At 43.6% G+C, this 18,136-nt stretch overlaps 1 protein-coding gene and 1 pseudogene across 2 annotated transcripts; both read left to right on the top strand.

Annotated features, from left to right (window-relative positions):
- The first annotated feature begins 6,399 nt into the window (after positions 1 to 6,399).
- On the top strand, positions 6,400 to 7,956 carry LOC306642813 (phosphorylated adapter RNA export protein-like; annotated as a pseudogene). The gene has a single exon. The product of its transcript is annotated as a phosphorylated adapter RNA export protein-like (transcript).
- A 34-nt stretch (positions 7,957 to 7,990) lies between these two features.
- On the top strand, positions 7,991 to 9,563 carry LOC306642812 (elongation factor 1-alpha 1-like). The gene is given in 2 exon segments (XM_079108615.1): positions 7,991 to 8,261; positions 8,265 to 9,563. Coding segments are annotated over 2 exon segments (1,386 nt in total). The 5' UTR covers positions 7,991 to 8,030; the 3' UTR covers positions 9,420 to 9,563.
- The last annotated feature ends 8,573 nt before the right edge of the window (positions 9,564 to 18,136 follow it).

The following is an 18,136-nucleotide window of genomic DNA, read 5'->3' as shown; positions in this document are numbered from 1 at the left end:
CCACACTTCTTTGAAGCATAAAGGCCCTGTGGAGGCTCCAACCCAAGGCTAGAGATTTATTTAAGTTCTTGTAAGAGGAGCCAGTCCTTCCCTTTATCACACTCTGCTTCTGTAAACATGCTTCCCGCTTCTCAACCAGTCTGTTTTCTGCAACAACATAGTCACCCAGAATGGTGCCTCTTAGCATTTGGTTAGGAGTTTCTATTGGTGACAGTTTGCATGTCTCTGTTACATCACATCACACCGGGGACTATGGTGCTTCCTGTCCACTGGGACATCGTCCTTCTTGCCCTCAAATTGGATCAGCTGTGAGAACCAATCCCAGAAACCCCAGAACCAAGTCAGAAAGCTCATTCTTAAGCCTTCCTCCCTCCAGGACCACAGTCCCTAACCAAATGTTCAAGAATTGGCTCACGGGATGGTGAGGACTAGCAAGCCCCAAATTCTCAGGGCAGGCCAGCAGGCAGAGGACTGAGACAGCGTTTCCATGTTACTCCTGCTCCAGCAAGGCAAGTCCGTTTTCACTCCGAAGGCCTTTCCATGATTAGTGATGCCTGCCCACACTGTGGAGGCTGATGTGCCTTAGTCAGTGACAACCGATTGTGGGTGCTGGTCACATCCACACGCTACTCCAATACCTTCACAGTGACATCTGGCCCAGCATCCATCCAAGCAACTGAGCTCCACAGAGCAACCACATAAAATCCAACCACCATGGAAACATTCTTCCAGAGCATTCTCTCCTCCCTTTTCCCTGCCTCCCCCTCTCACCTCCTCCTTCCCTCGCCTTCCTCCTGGCTTCTGACCCCTCAAAATACTTGCACTTGGACATTCTTTACTTCTGCTATTGCCACTTAATGCGTTCAAAGTGGAGATGTTTTTTTCCTTAAATGCTTTTTGCAACTCAATCTCAGGACTGAGGCCACCCAGACTCGAAACATTCCATGAGCTACAGTGTACTTCTCCCATCTAAAGCTGCTTCATAAAGTAATGATGAAGGCAATAATACACCTCAGGGAGGATTATAAGTGCTTGGTGCGACACACTTCATTTGACACCAAAACTGGGGCCATGAAAAGTCAGGATCAGGGTCTCAGGGTCTCCTGCTCCGTAACTGTGGGTTGGAATGTGCAGCTTCTGCTATGGTAGGAAAGCCTGCTCCTCTCCTTTCTTTGTTGCATGTTTCCTTTTCTGTTCATGGGCCAGTAAAGAAACCCGCGAATCCAACGTCTCCTGTGTCCCTGGGCACCCATTGGCTGTGCCCTTTCCAAAGCAGGACTTTGGCAGGGTAGGGAGTCTCCTTGAACATACAAGTCACTGGATGGAAAATTGGGAGCACATGAGTTGTTTTTCTTTGTTAACCATGTCATTTTAGAATCCAAGATTTATTTGACACACTGGAATTAATCCACATGACTTTGAAAAGAATAAACCCATTAAGGTCAGAGAGAAAGCACATGGAGGGAGCTATAAAGGAGTCATTTTCTCATAGTCAACTGATGTTATTGTGGCAAGAGAAACATAGTCTTGTCTATGAAATATAATTTTCAAGTGTAAAAAGCAAATGTAGAGCAGTATGAATAATTCAAAATGACTTTGAAACAGATAAGACTTACACATTCCTGTATATGCATTTAAAAATGTTCATGAAGGATATAAACCATTTATGCCACTTGGGGATGGTAAAAGGCACCTTGTGTGCTGTACTATCTCAATTTTTTTTTTTTTTTTTTTTTTTTTTTTTTTTTTCAGAGACAGGGCCTCGCTGAGTTGCTGAGGCTGGCTCTGAACTTGAGATACTCCTGCCTCAGCCTCCTGAGCTGCTGGGATTACAGGCGTGCCTGGCCTTTCCCTGGCTTCCTAAGTCCTGATCTTTGTCCACAGTCAGACCAATCATGTGTTGCTAATCACCTGATACTCAGAAATCTGATACAGACGAGAGAAGCCCTCACAAATAAAAGCAGTAAGGTTCTGATCCATTTGAAACCTAAGGGAGTCTTGAGCATATTTGCTAAGTGAACTCAGCCAGATGCAAAAAAGACTAATACTGCATGCTTCCGTTTACCTGAGATATCTGAAATATTCTTTCTTCCTTTCTAAGGTGGAGTGATGGTCTATTGTATGCCTATGCTGCATTTTGCTTATCCATTCATCTGTTGATAAACATTTGGGTTGCTAATATGGTTTGGATGAGAGGTGTACCCCAAAAGCTCACGTGTGAGACAACGCAAGAAGGTTTAGAGAAGAACTGATTGGGTTAGGGTGCGCCTTAATCCAATCAGTGAGTTATTCCCCTGATGAGGTTAACTGAGTGGTAACTGAAGGTGGGTGGGGTGTGGCTGGAGGAGGTGGGCACTGGGGGTGCCTTTGGGGTATATATATTTTATATCTGGTAAGTGGAGTCTCTCTTTCTGCTTTCTGATCATCATGTGAGCTGCTTCCATCTGCCTCACTCTTCCGCCATGTTGTTCTGCCTCATTTGGAGCCCCAAGGAATGGAACCAGCTATCTATGGATGGAGACCTCTAAAACCATGAGCCCCCAAATAAACTTTTCCTCCTTTACAGTTGTTCTAGTCAGGTCTTCTAGTTACAGCAGAAAAAAGCTGACTAAAACAGTTGTCAGCTTTTGGCTATATTGTTATTTTTATTTTGGCTGTTATTATTATTATGGCCATTATTATTTTGGCTACTATGATTATGATTATTATTTTGGCTGCTGTGGACATTCATTGGTGGGCAAGTGTCTCTGTGGAATTGCTGGGTCAGATGGTAACTCTTCGTTTAACTTTTTGAGTAACTGCCAAGCTGCTTTGCACAGCAGCTGAAACATCTTACGTTCAAACCAGCATTATGACCCAAACAAAAGAAAACTAAAGTGCACTTAAATAAAATACTGCTGGTTCCAGTGGCACATACCCTGGCCGTGGCCTTCACCAGATCTCCCTCAATGGTTTTTATCAGCCATTTAAATGAACACAGTGGGGACACTAACAGAGGCTTGAGGACCTTTAATTAACACATACACACACAAATGCATCTCACCAGATTAAGCCATCCCAACACGAATGAAATTTAAATAAAAACTGTCTTTGTTAAGGAAATGCTACTCAGGGACAAATTCCCTGGGCCCCTTCTGTTGCCACCACTCCTCCTATTAAAAAAATAAATAAATAAAAATAAATGACTGGGCAAGCCACAGTGACAGCATGCAGGCATGGTCTGTTAAGCAAGTCTGTTTGCTACTAGTGACCGAAATCAGTTTGAAACTGGCTTATGCAAGAAGAGGAGCGTGGCAGCTGCAGGCATAGTTGGATCCAGGGATCACTGTACATCGTCGGCCTCCGTCTCCTCCCGTGTCTGGGATCTGCTTTCCTCCACATCGGATATACTCCCAGTCAGGCTCACCCTTCTACCATCTTTGGAGGAAAGTGGTGCTCCCTGTGTGTCTGGGGCTGATCCTACTTTGCCCTGCCTGAGTTACATGCCTACCTCAGATGGCGGGGGGTGGTCTACCCAGCCACACCAGGGAAGCAGTGACTTGAAGAGTGGTGTTTCCACAGGAAAGCCAGGAGGTCATCTCCAGGGAGGCAGGACAACGCACAGCCCTGATGGGGAACACATGCTCGGAAGAGAAGAGTCGAGATTCAAAAAGAGCCAGGAGAGGACTTTCAAACCCTGGAAAGGCCAAAACTAACAGGATGGAGTGTATTGTGCACCTATGTAAAGTTCTATTTGTGATTAGATGAGTTTATGTGATTAGATTTTATTTAAAAGTACATGTACAGGGGCTGGGGTTGTGGCTCAGTGGTAGAGTGCTCAACTAGCATACATGAGGCCCTGGGTTCCATCCTCAGCACCACATGAAAATAAATAAAATACAGTTCTTGTGTCCATCTATAACTAAAAAAATTTTAAAACAAAGTACATGTACATTTATATGGTGCAAGTACAGATTGAAAGAGAGATTACTTAATAGAATTCCTTAGAAAATCTTGGGTTTTGGTTATTTGAGATATCTTTTCCATCCCACACTTTCCTCTCCTGGGTCTCTGATGATAGAAATGCTAACCCTTTTGATATCATTGTACAGGTCCTAAGATTTTTTTAATTTTATATTACATTATTTTATTTTATTCTATTCTATTTCCCTTTGGTTTGCATTGGGTAAATTCTATTGCTCTATCTCCAGGTTCACTGATTCCAATCTCTATTTGTGCACTGTGAGCTTATTCAGCAGGTTTTTAAATTTTGGTTGTTATATTTTCATTTCATTTCTTGAAATACTTTTTTTTTCCCCCACTGAGGTGCCAGGGATTCAAACTGCGGTCCCTGCGCATGCTAGGCAAGCACTCTCCAACACAGCTATTTCTTCATCTCTAAAGAGTTTTTTGTTTGTTTGTTTGTTTTTTTCCTTCTGAGGCGCTGGGGATTCGAACCACGGCCCTTGCGCATGCTAGGCGAGTGCTCTCAGAAACGAGCTATTTCTTCAGCTCCAAAATGTTTTATTTCCGGATTAAGATTTTTAATCCGGGCGCAGTGGTGCACACCTGTAATCCCAGGGGCTTCAGAGGCTGAGGGGGGAGGATCTCGAGTTCAAAGCCAGCCTCAACCACTCAGCTAGGCCCTAAGCAACTCAGTAAGACCCTGTCTCTAAATAAAATATATAAAGGGTTGGGGATGTGGCTCAATGGTTAAGAGCCCCTGGGTTCAATCCCCAGTATCAAAAAAGAAAAAAAAAATTTTATTTGTTTTCCCCAAATTTATAATTGTTTGTTGAAGCATTTTTACCATGATTACCTTAAACCCTTGTCAGTTAATTCTGATGTCTGATTTATCTTAATTCTGGTGTCTACCGATGGTCTTTCCTCATTCTTGTATTTTCCTGCTTCTTGGAATGAGAAGTCACTTTGCTTATTGTATCCTGGGTACTTTGTTGATCACGGACAGAGAGCCTACTTGTCATTTCCAGCAGGTGTAGTGCAAGGGGCAGGTCAGTGTGTTTGCTCAGCTTCCTGTGGAGCTTCTCCAAACCCTGGCAAAAAATGGGGCACTGACTCAGCTTGCATTGTTAAAGATGGGTGGGGTGAAAGTTCAAGGCCTTCCTCACCCCACAGTCACCTTCTGTTGGATACTGACTCACACCACCTCATTTGACTCTGAGTCAGGTTATATGATCAGGCCCCACCATCTCCCGGGAGGGTGGGTGGGTGGGGAGAGAAGGCTGATGGGTGCCACCATGTTGCTGTGGGCACAGGCAGAGAGGGTCAGCTCCCTCCTCCCACCTCTCATTCTGCCTAGGCCATGCCAAGTGGGTGTGGCGGGTCAGCTCCCGGGTGGGCCATGATGATCGGCTAGAGGAACGAGGTTAATTGTAACTAGCCCTGCCTTCTGCTGCCTTGCCAGCTTCCATCAGTGATGGGTGGGGCTGCTTGACCCCTCTGACCACCCTGGTGGGCGATCAGAGCACTTGCTTTCAGGCAGGGCGCTGCATCTCAGCTCCACCATTACAGTAGCAAGTCAAGACAGCTGTGCCTGCTTCTAATGGGGTAGGAGGCGCGTGGGGTTTCCTCTGGTTTGGGCTGGAAGAAGGCTAAAAGGCATTGCAAGAGGTTTTCTGTTGGCAGAAAGAATGAGAGGCAGAATGAGAGGTGGGAGGAGGGAGCTGACCCTCTCTGCCTGTGCCCTAACCTCTGGTTAGGAAAACAGACTTGGGCTTTTTTCTGATCTGTGCCAGCTGTCAGTTCTAGTTGGAGGCTTCCTGGGTCCTGTGCCTGGGATGTGGGAGCCTTGGGGAAACTCAGGCAGCCCACTGCCCCATAGGTCATCAGCCTTGAGGTTGCTGGACAACCTGTTTTCTTACGTGTACCTTTTCCGAGTTTCTCTCATTCGGTTCGTGGGTGTTTTGTTTGTTTCGGGTACCAGGGATTGATCAGGGGCTCTCAACCACTAAGGCATATCCCCAGCCCTATTTTGTATTTTATTTTTAGAGACAGGATCTCACTGAGTTGCCTAGTGCCTCACTAAGTTGCTGAGGCTGGCTTTGAACTCAAGATCCTCCTGCCTCAGCCTCCCAAGCCACTGGGATTACAGGTGTGGGACAGTGTGCCCAGCTTCTTTGTGGTTTTATTTCCAGGAATTTCTAGTTTCAATCCTGGGAGGAACGGGGCTACTCCATCTTGGCAGAAACAGAGGCCTCTCCTATGGCTCATTTTTTTAGGTCAAACTAGTTTTTCTGAACTCTTAGAAAAAAGAAGAGATTCAGAAAAGCCGTTCAAATTTCAGAGCTCTCTCTGCTATTGGTTGTGTGCAGGGCTCAAACATACGGTGACTTGACCGCCCGCTGCCGGTGGGCGCCGGGCCGCTGGAAGAAGGCGCGGGAAGCCGCCGACACGGGAGACGGACGTGCCGGTCGCAGCCAGAGACATGCCTCTCCAAGTGCCGAAAATACTAGATGGGGACAGTGCTGTGAGGTCCTTCCAAAGCACTGCGACAGCATATGTGCCAGTGTCACATTATCGGACTGTTAAAAGTGTGGATTCGAGTGAAGAGTTTTTCTGATTCAGATGAAGACAGCTCTATTTGGAAACGCAAGCGGCAGAAGTGCCTTAACCCTCCTTCCAAACCAGAGCCATTTCAGTTTGACCAGAGCAGTGAGAAGCCACCTGTTGCTGGGGAAGGAAGGTTGACAATCTATGGGGTGCCGTGCTACAGGAACAGAATCAAGATGCAGTGGCCACTGAACTTGGTATCTTGGGAATGGAGGGCGCTATTGACAAAAGCAGACAATCTGAAACCTATAATTATTTGCTTGCTAAGAAACTTAAGAGGGAATCTCAAGAATGTACAAAAGAACTAGACAAAGAACTAGATGAATATATGCATAGCAGCCAAAAAATGGGGTCAAGGGAAGAGGAAAATGGGCAAGGTCATCTGAACCAGAAACGACCTGTCAAAGACAGTAGGGTGCAGACTAGAAATGAACTGTAAAGGCCGGTATGAGATCACAGAAGAAGATTCTCAAGAGAAAGTAGCTGATGAAATTTCTTTCAGGTTACAGGAACCAAAGAAAGATCTGATAGCCCGAGTAGTGAGAATATTTGGGAATAAAAAGGCAATTGAACTTCTGATGGAAACTGCAGAAGTTAAACAAAATGGCGGCCTTTTTATAATGAATGGTAGCCACAGAAGAACACCAGGTGGAGTTTTCCTGAATCTCCTGAAAAACACCCCTAGTATCAGTGAAAAACAAATTAAGGATATCTTCTACATTGAAAATCAAAGGAATATGAAAATCAAAAAGCTGCTAGGAAGAGGAGGACACAAGTGTTGGGTAAAAAGATGAAACAAGCTATTAAAAGTCTGAATTTTCAAGAAGACGATGATACATCACGAGAAACTTTTGCAAGTGACACAAATGAGGCCCTGGCCACAGGAAGGACACAGTGAAACCAACTTGGATGCAGAGGAGGCCATTGAGGTTGATCATTCTCAGGATTTGGACATCTTTTAAGAACATTTTGGACATTTTGAGGAATAGACCTTTCTAAAATAACATTGTAATAAACCATTTTTACTGAGATTGCTTTGTTTTACTTTGCACTGATAAACATGAGAATCAGGAGAAGAGAGAACAGTTTCTTGTTTTAAATAAAAATTAATATATGTGGGGAGATGAATACAATTGATAGAAACATTTAAAGATTGCTTATGTATGACACCATACTTAACAGTATATAACATAGGATTTAATTTTCTCTGTTGCACGTGCTAATTATTATGAGTATTTTACTAGTTAATAATTGGTTTTGTCCAGGTTATTGTAACACACCACTCAAAAATCTAATTTCTTTTTCTGACTTGTCTTTGTGGTAAATTATGCTTTGGTTTCAAAACATTCCATTAAGAGATCCATACGGGACACATAATTAAGCTGTAACAAATGCATTCAAATTTGTTTTCTCGCTTTTTCGCAACGGGTTTGCCGCCAGAATACAGGTGTCGTGAAAACCACCGCTAAATCAAAGCCAAAATGGGAAAGGAAAAGACTCATATCAACATCATTGTCATCGGACACGTAGATTCGGGCAAGTCTACCACTACTGGTCATCTGATCTACAAATGTGGTGGGATCGACAAAAGAACCATTGAAAAATTTGAGAAGGAAGCTGCTGAGATGGGAAAGGGCTCATTCAAGTATGCCTGGGTCTTGGATAAACTGAAAGCTGAGCGTGAGCGTGGTATCACCATTGACATCTCCCTGTGAAAATTTGAGACCAGCAAGTATTATGTGACTATCATTGATGCCCCAGGACACAGAGACTTCATCAAAAATATGATTACAGGCACATCTCAGGCTGACTGTGCTGTCCTGATTGTTGCTGCTGGTGTTGGTGAATTTGAAGCTGGTATCTCCAAGAATGGGCAGACCCGTGAGCATGCCCTTCTGGCTTACACACTGGGTGTGAAACAACTAATTGTTGGTGTTAACAAAATGGATTCCACTGAGCCACCCTACAGTCAGAAGAGATATGAGGAAATCGTTAAGGAAGTCAGTACCTACATTAAGAAAATCGGTTACAACCCTGACACAGTAGCATTTGTGCCAATTTCTGGTTGGAATGGTGACAACATGTTGGAGCCAAGTGCTAATATGCCTTGGTTCAAGGGATGGAAAGTCACCCGTAAAGATGGCAGTGCCAGTGGAACCACACTGCTTGAAGCTTTAGATTGCATCCTGCCACCAACTCGTCCAACTGACAAGCCTTTGCGTCTGCCCCTCCAGGATGTCTACAAAATTGGTGGTATTGGTACTGTCCCTGTGGGCCGAGTGGAGACTGGAGTTCTCAAGCCTGGCATGGTGGTCACCTTTGCTCCAGTAAATGTCACAACTGAAGTAAAGTCTGTTGAAATGCACCATGAAGCTCTGAGTGAAGCTCTTCCTGGAGATAATGTGGGCTTCAATGTCAAGAACGTGTCTGTCAAAGATGTTCGTCGTGGCAATGTTGCTGGTGACAGCAAAAACGACCCACCAATGGAAGCAGCTGGTTTCACTGCTCAGGTGATTATCCTGAACCATCCAGGCCAAATAAGTGCTGGCTATGCACCTGTACTGGATTGTCACACAGCTCACATTGCTTGCAAGTTTGCTGAGCTGAAAGAAAAGATTGATCGCCGTTCTGGTAAGAAGCTGGAAGATGGTCCTAAATTCTTGAAGTCTGGTGATGCTGCCATCGTTGATATGGTTCCAGGAAAGCCCATGTGTGTTGAGAGCTTCTCTGACTATCCTCCTCTGGGTCGTTTTGCTGTTCGTGATATGAGGCAGACAGTTGCTGTGGGTGTCATCAAGGCAGTGGACAAGAAGGCTGCTGAAGCTGGCAAGGTCACCAAGTCTGCCCAGAAAGCTCAGAAGGCTAAATGAATATTACCCCTAACACCTGCCACCCCAGTCTTAATCAGTGGTGGAAGAACGGTCTCAGAACTGTTTGTCTCAATTGGCCATTTAAGTTTAATAGTAAAAGACTGGTTAATGATAACAATGCATCGTAAAACCTTCAGAAGGAAAGGAGAATGTTTTGTGGACCATTTGTTTTTTTGTGTGTGTGTGGCAGTTTTAAGTTATTAGTTTTTAAAATCAGTTTTAATGGAAACAACTTGACCAAAAATCTGTCACAGAATTTTGAGACCCATTAAAACAAAAGTTTAATGAGAAAAAAAAAAAAAAAAAACAAATTTGTTTTCTCTATGTTGTTAAGAACTCTTAGGAAATTTTAAGGATAGAGACTTAAAAAAGATTTATATTGAAGGTTCTTCCCTCTTGTTTATGCGGAAGCAAATAAATGTCAAACTTTTCAAAGAAAAAAAAAAATACGGTGACTTTGCTTTCTGAGATGCCCTGCCTTTTCCTCCTCCGCACATTAACCTCAGCCCTCTCTCATCTCCACTGTCCCTATCCTGCTTCATTTTGATTCCACTACAAGCAAAATCCTGTCCTGTCCTGAAAGCGGACTCCAAGTCCCTATGGGAGATGGGCTGCTGTGTCTCCTTCAGCCTGTCTTACAGGGTCCTGGGACCCACCTGGTGCTGGAGACAGCAAACCCCCTTCTTCTGGAAGTGCTGCTTTCGATGGTCCCACCTTGTTGCACTCCATAGACAGATGCTGCTGGACTCCAGCAGTGTGTCATCAAGCCCCCTGTTCTGGACTTGGTGAGGATATCCTGCCATCTTTTTGTTTGGAGGTTTGGTGAATATTGACCATGGTGCTTGATGTTTAGTTTTGATATCTAGATGCTCCATCTTTTCAGTGTAATTCAAAAACCCTGAACACCTTCCTGGCCACGGTTCTCTTCCCAGAACCCTCTCCATCTGCTTTCTTCATTTCCTTCTTTCCATTCTCAGAAAAGCAACGCATGTTTCCTCTGCTTTGTTCCTTAGTGGGTAAAGTGGCCTCACTTGGGTTCACAGGTTATCTACAAAGGGGGGAATTCTCATTTTGAGTCAGTGACAGACTTAAGCCATCCCTCCAATGAGTTCAGCAGTGATAATTACAGTGAAGACTTTGGCTAGTCTTTTGGGGCCAACAGCACCAACGTAAGAGAGTTTTAAGATTTAAATTTTCTGTAATGGCACTGACATTTCACAATTAAACACCATTAAACTACATATTTGCACAGTTAAAATAAGCATATAAGCCTCTTGCCACCTGACTGAGACTGAGATTGATTCTTTCCTGTTGCTACTTTTCTGAATTTTTTCAGAGGCTTCATGGTACCATAGTTTACATGAAAAGAGATTAAAGTAAGTAATGAAGACCATCTTTTAAAGTGAAATAGAACCGGGTGTGGTGGCACATGCCTGTAATTCCAGTGGCTGAGGCAAAAGGATCACGAGTTCAAAGCCAGCCTCAGCAATTTAGTGAGGCCCTAACCAACTCAGTGAGATTCTGTCTCTAAATAAAATATAAAAAAGGGCTGGGGATGTGACTCAGTGGTTAATTGCCCCTGGGCTTAATCCCGGTACCATTAAAAAAAAAAAAAAAAAAAAAAAAGAAAGAAATAGGTTTATTAAAATTAATATGATCTCTGTAATTGTGTTCATTTATAATGGAAAAGAAAATCAAAGGATAATTCAAAATCCCTAATTAAAGGAAGTCTACCTTTTTTTCTTAAGAAATGTCCAATTTTTTGGAGCTGAAGAAATGTCTCCTTTTGGAGAGTGCTTGCCTAGCATGCGCAAGGACCACGATTAGAATCCCCAGCGCCTCAGAGGGAAAAAAAAAAAAAAGAAATGTCCAATTTTTTATTTGTGCTCTAACTTAAAAGTAATTCATTATAAATTTGCAAAAAGAAATAATGAATAATGAATGCTAATATGAATATGAATATTTATTATGAATAATAACAGATGAATATGCTCAACCTTTAAATAACTAAGGCTGCTTCCATCCAACAATGCAGCAAGTCATTTTTATTTTTAAAACCTGATCTAGTAGCCTTTCTCCTAGCTTTAATATTTCTTTCTTCACAGAGACCTATTGAATCTTGAAACACAAATTGACATCTTAATGAATTTAGGTTCCTTTTTTGGTGAACATATTTTTCAGTCATCTCAATTAATAAATGTCAAATAGTTGATTAATAAAAGTCAGAGTTAGGCATGGTGACTCTTGCCTATAGTCCCCACCACTTGGGAGGCTGATGCAGAAGGAATGCTTAGCCAGGGAGTCTGAGGCCACCTGGGCAGCATAATGAGACTCCATCTCAAATGGAAAAAAAAAAAAATTCTTAAACTTTTAGTGTGAATGCAGCTTCATGCTAGATGAATGTGACTTTTAAAATTACTTTTTATATCTCTGATATGTTGCCATAAGTGGGCATATGCACACATGCACACGCGTGCACACACACACACACACACACACACACACACACACATTTCCAAAATATTTCATTTTATACCATCCAGACTCTTTTGTATAAATTAACAAGGAAGCCTTAAAATTTGCATGGATGCAAAAGATCTAAATAACCAAAATAATTTTAAAAAATAAAAACAAAGTTGGGGGACTGATAATATTTTATTTAGAGAATTAATATAAAATTACAGTAATCAAAATAGCCTGGTGTTGGCATAAGGATGCACAAACAGATAAATGAAGCAGGATATGAAGTCCTGAAAAGGAGTCATGCATTGATGGCCTGAGCAACTGATTTTCTACGATGTGCCACGGTTTTTCAATGAGGAAAAGGCAGTCTTTTCCATAAATGGTGATAAGACAACTGGGTGTTTGCGGAGGGTAGGCGGTAGGCAGAGGTTCAATTCTTATTCCTTGCTCCATAATTTACACAAAAATTAGCACAAAGTAGATCATAGTCTTTCATGCAAAAGGTAAAAAAATACAGGACCAAAGTAAGGATGTCCATTCTCCTCCCTTCTGTTCATAAAATGTAAAATGCTGGACTGAGGATGTGGCTCAGTGGTAGAATGCTTGCCCAGCCTGTGCCAAAGCTGTGGGTTCCATCCCCAGCATCATAAAACAAACAAACAAATTAAAAAACCAAATGTATATAACTCTATAATATGCAAGCATGTTAAATATATATAATGCTGATTTAAAAAAATCAAAGACCTAAATAAATGGTAAGACATACTATGTACCTGCATTAGAAGACTCGCCATAGATCACGCTCTGAGGGTTTTGGAGTAAGGCGTGTCTTCAACTCATGATGACTGTGCCCCATTTAAAGGTAGCTTCTGATTTGCCATGGAAGCCAGATAGAGTGAACTCCCCAACACGGAGAGCAAGTGTCATGCAAACCAAAGTATCCATTATAAACGTCCATCGCCTCTTTCACTGAATTTAAATACTGGATGTGAGCAAAGCTATTTCTTTGTCAGATAGAATGGCAAATATTAGGTCCGGGGTGGGGGGCGGGGAGAAGAAGAAGAAAGAACACAGTACCCAAGGCACAAGTGTTGTAAGCAAGAGGTTCACTTACGTGGTACTTGTTGTAATGCCTTGACGTGGGACCCTCAGCAAAGGCCCCCTGGGGAGCCCACCATAAACAACTAAGGGGCGGGGGGGAGCCTGCATCTTCCTGGCTTGGGGCCTCATCTGGAAGTGCACTGCCCCCTTCGGAGGAGCTCCTGAAAGGCCTACATGAAGAGGCAGTTTAGGGAGGTTCATTTGGTGGTCCACTTTGTGTGGATGAAGACGTCCTGAGTTTAGAAGTGTGACTCATGACAAATGACACAATGAGTTGACTGATAATCGAGGGGCAGGAAAGAACCTAACTGAAAAATTCACAAGAAGCCCTGGAGAACCCGTGGATGCACTTCACCTTTTGACTATATATAGCTCTGAGGCTTATTTTTAAAAGGGACAAGTTTTCCTTTTGCACCTCTCGTTCTCCCCTCCCAAACCTGGAGGCAGGGAACAAGATTACCCAGAGCTATCTGTGCTCACTCCACAGGAAGGAGATGTCTGCCAGAGGACCTAGCCAGTGAGTATCTCCCAAATTAACAAGTGAATGTTACCATACCATCAGGGTGTCCTGGGACCCCAGTCAGGGCACACCTGGAATGCAGCCTTTGAAGAGCTCCTTGAAAAGTCCCCTGTTCTCCCAGATGGACAGAATCACAGCCTGTGATTCTGTGTCCCTTGTGTTTCTCCTTTGTTAACAAAGCAACAGAACTTTCTTCCTTTTTCTCAAACAGTATCCTCATTATTAAATTGGCACGAATTGGCTTTGGGGACAAGGACGGAGCTTTGAGGCGACACAGCCATCACAATATTCCTCTTCCTAGGCCACGGCTCCCCTTGGGGTGGTATTTTCTGCCAAGTTCTTGTAATTTTCCCTTCCCCTCACATCAAGCCTGGTGATAATAATGATTCCTACTGTCCCTAGTCACACAGTGCCTCACCCACCCTGCCCCTGCTTTTTGTCAAGAGTCCCTTTTATGACATGCCCCAAGAGTCCCATTGATGGTTAACAATGGCCACACCAGACTGGGGATTTTCATCTCTATTATTCCTTGTTATTGTGCCAGGGTCATTGATATCTGTCACACAGCAGGTTTTCAATAAACAGTTTTGAATGAATGTATGTATAGGCCTCTTTCTCTCCATTACAACATGAACAGGAATTCCTTAAGTGTTTATTTAAAAAAAAATGTAGGGTGCACAACTTAATGTTTAACCTTAAGCATTTCTTTAATCAACCACCAAAAATGCATGCTGGGGTTGTTGCCTAGCATGTGTGAGGCACTGGGTTCAATTCTCAGCACAGCATATAAATAAAATAAAGGTCCACTGACAACTAAAAAAATATTTAAACAAAAATGCATGCTATCTGACGTTGAAATGGATGTAAGGAAACAGTATAAAATGAAACTCTGAAGGTTATTTATTAGCACCTATCAAAATTTTAATTTATACACATTAACACATTTCAACTGGGCAATTCTATTATTTGGCCATTTATGACAAAGGAATCACATAAATATGCAAAAGATGCATGGACAGTGTTTGCTGTATATTACTTCTAACACTGAAAACTGAAAACAAACTTAACATCAGTTACAAAGGATTGATTAAACAAAAATGATAGACCCTTGCAATGCACTTAGGGAAAAGAATGATTTAGTTCTAAATAGCTCTGGTCAAATACTTGGATCATTAGACAATTTAAAGTATTAAAAACCAGTTTAAAGAAGTAGCAACCGTGTTTTTGGGAATGCATCATTTGCTCCAACAGGGACTCTAGAATTAAGCATCAGCAAATGCTTTTTTTGTTGTTGTTTCTTTGTCTTTCCCCCCCACATTTATTTATCAGTGCGTTTTAGCTGCACATAATGGTGGGATTTGTTGTTACTTATTTGGACATGCACACAATATAAAAATATTATTTGGCAATATCATTCCCCAGCATTTCCCGTTTCCCCCCATCCCTCCCTCCCCCTGGTTCCTTACCTCTATTGATCTCCCTTGATTGATCACTTGTTTTATTTGGGAGGCGGGATGGAGAGTGGGAGGGAGCTTCCGCTATGTTCACATTATAACTGCCATATATTTCATCAAATCAAGTCATGTATTTAAATTTTAAAAGAAACTTTTTTGTTAGTTTTTATTTTGGGGTACAGGTAACCGGAACCCTAGGACCTCACGCAGGGAAGGCAAGACAAACATTGTCTTACTACGGAGCTACACCTTCCAGCCCCTAAATATATTTAAACAGTAGACAAGAGTTTAAAAATCAAGGCTTATTATTATGCTCAATCAGAGCTCAAGTTGCCAAAGTGAATAAATGTTGAGGTGATCATATATTATTATGCTGTTACATTTAGCTTTTGCATGACAACTTCTGGTATTTTTATATAGAAAACTGCACTTAATGCAACAGAAGATCTAATTATTAATAATCCGATTAAATTGTTAATGGAAGAGACCGGTTTTGTCCTTTGCCCACACATACCGAGTAGGGCTCATTATTGCAAGAACGGGAAATGCATTTCGATGAAGAGGACACAGCCACGACCCCGGGCGCTGACCTACGTGGAAGACACGGTTCCCAGCCGGGGCTGACGCCGAATCCTTTCACTTATGCGGGTGCAGGGCTGCGAAGTCGCCTGCCAAATGCAAGCCGGGTGCCCAGGGCCCGGCCAAGCGCGACAGAGGACGCTGGATCCGGGCCAGTGCGGCCGCCCGCAGCGGACAGGGCAAGAGCGCTCCCGCCGCCCGGGCTCCGGGACTCGGCGGAGGCCGCGCGCAGGCTCGGGCGAGCGGGGCTGAGGCTCGGCGGCTCCCACGCGTGGCTGGTGCCCGCGTCCCGGCTAAGGCTGCCTCCCGGGTCCGCTTTACGCGTGCGCGCAGGGGCATCGCGCTGGCTTTTGGCCTGCAAGCTTCCCCGCCTCGGTGCGGACAGGCTCCGTATTTAAACGTATCGTGTCATAGAAGAAATGATCGATGATGACGTTGACCAGACACATGCTGGGATGTTTCTATAACGTGATGCCTGCGTGTCCCGCATTCGGTTTTTTAAAAAAATCCGCAGGTTTGCTCACGGGGTGTCGGAGCAGCTCTGGAAGATCCGTGGTATGCTTAGTAACTGTTTAATTATTTGCTGATGTTTTCGTATATTATGTAGTTTTGTAAAGGGGGCATTTCCCCTCTTTGGGAACACAGAGTATTCTTGTATAGTACTGTTGGGCTCCATGTTCAAGCACTTTATTTCACAATCCTCAAGAGATAATTTTTGTGTATCTTGATTTCTCTGGGCAGCTTTGGGTTTGAAAGTCACAGTGATAGAGGGAGAACCTCATTTCTTTTTGTCCTTTTTCCCTTTGGATTGCAAAATTTTTAAGCACACGCAAAAAAAAAAAAAAAAAAAAAAAAAAAAAAAAAAAGTAGAAAAAGGTAAAATGAGCATCAGTCAGTAGTTTTTTAGTTTTTTTTTTTGTTTTGTTTTGTTTTTTGGTACTGGGGATTTGAACCCATGGCCTTAGTGCTGACAAGGTAAGTACTCAACCAATTGAGCTATATCCCCAGCCCAACAATCATGCTTTTGATTTAAGAAAACTTAACGTTCTGTAACAGGGGTCCACTCCACCTTTGGAATAAAGCCCTCACTGCAATGAGGCTAATTTTTAAAAAGGGACCTTTTTCTTTTGCCCACCTTCCTCTTCCCCTCCTAACCTGGAGGCAGGGAACGAGATTACCTTTCTCTCTCCCTATACTGTGTGATCTGTCCTTGAGCACACAGCCACCCCGGAACCAAGAAATTCAGACTTTGGGGTATGGTCCAAGAAAATCTAAGGAAGGGCTAGCTCCCAGAATAACAAGTGAATTTCAACACATCACCAGGGCGCACCTGGGACCACCCTTACCCCCAATCCACCCCTGTCAGAGCACAGCTGGAATGTAGCCTTTGAATCCTCTTTTTTTAAAAACGCTTTGTTCCCCCTGATGGGCAGAACCACCGCCTCTGGACAGGAGTCCCCTGTGCTTCTGCTTTGTTAGCAAAGCAATAAATCTTCGTTTTCCTTTTTCTCAAAACCGGGTCCTCCTTATTAAATCGGTCTTGGAGACAAGGACTGAGATAAAATATGTTTTACTTATATTTGCTTTGTTAGTATCTGAGGAAAAACGGTAAAGTGAATTAACAAAGCTAGCTTCTGCTAAGTACTTCACAATGCGTGTCTTTATTTGGTTAAATAGTTTCCAAGATAACTCCATTTAACAATTAGAAGTATGTGTAATACTAATTATTTCTAATTGCCAGTCCACATTCAGATTTCCCAAATGGTTCCAACGTCTTTGGAAGCTGTTACTTTTCCAGTAAGGATTGGATGGAGGACCCTGCATTGTACCTTGCAGTAAAGTTGGCGCTAAACTGCACGAGGGCAGGTGAGACAGGCAAGGACAACTTCCAACCCTGCGACAAAACGGAAACGCGCAGGACCTTAAGGCGCGGGGGGTTGTGGGGAATGTAGTCCGCCAACCTCCGCCTCGCAATGTAGGCGGACCTCGGCGTTCCAGCTTCTGCGCAGACGTCTGCGGTTGGCTACTGGTGCGGGACGAGCTGTGCGGTTTCCTCTCGACCTGGTAACTTCCCGAGAAGCGAAGGCTGGGACCCAGCTGGCGGGAGCGGGACGCCCTGGGGACATCGCCAGCGGTTGTAGCTCCCGGGCCGGCGATTGGTGCGGGGCCGTGAGCTGGCCGGCCCGGGGAAGCCCTGGCCTGCTCGGGAAGAGAACGCTCCTAACTTACAAGACCAGTGTGCCGGGCTCCGCGGTGACTCCCAGATCCCTGCTGGCCAAGACTCCGTTTCTCATAGGAACCTGAGGCTTTGCCTAAAGACTGCTTCGTGGTGTTTTGAAACTTAGATGAGTCATCACCTGTAAAGCTAACCGCCAAGGGCAGGTTACTAAGCCCTGAGAGACAACTGCTATTAAGTTTAGAAGTTACTTTGTTCTTTTCATGAGATGACGTAGTAAACTTCATATCACTCTGAGGTTGGCATAACCATCTGCATTAAAAATAACAACCAAAGCTCACTCTGTGCCCAGGGTCACAAGCTAGTAGTGAGAGAGCTGATTCAAGGGCAGGTGTGATTGCTTCCGGTCTTAGGCACTAACATC

This window comes from Sciurus vulgaris, assembly GCF_902686455.1.
Source record: "Sciurus vulgaris genome assembly, chromosome: 13".
In the NCBI taxonomy this organism is placed as follows: domain Eukaryota; kingdom Metazoa; phylum Chordata; class Mammalia; order Rodentia; family Sciuridae; genus Sciurus; species Sciurus vulgaris.
Note: the sequence above shows the minus strand (reverse complement) of the source record. Positions and strands in the feature narration are given on the sequence as shown.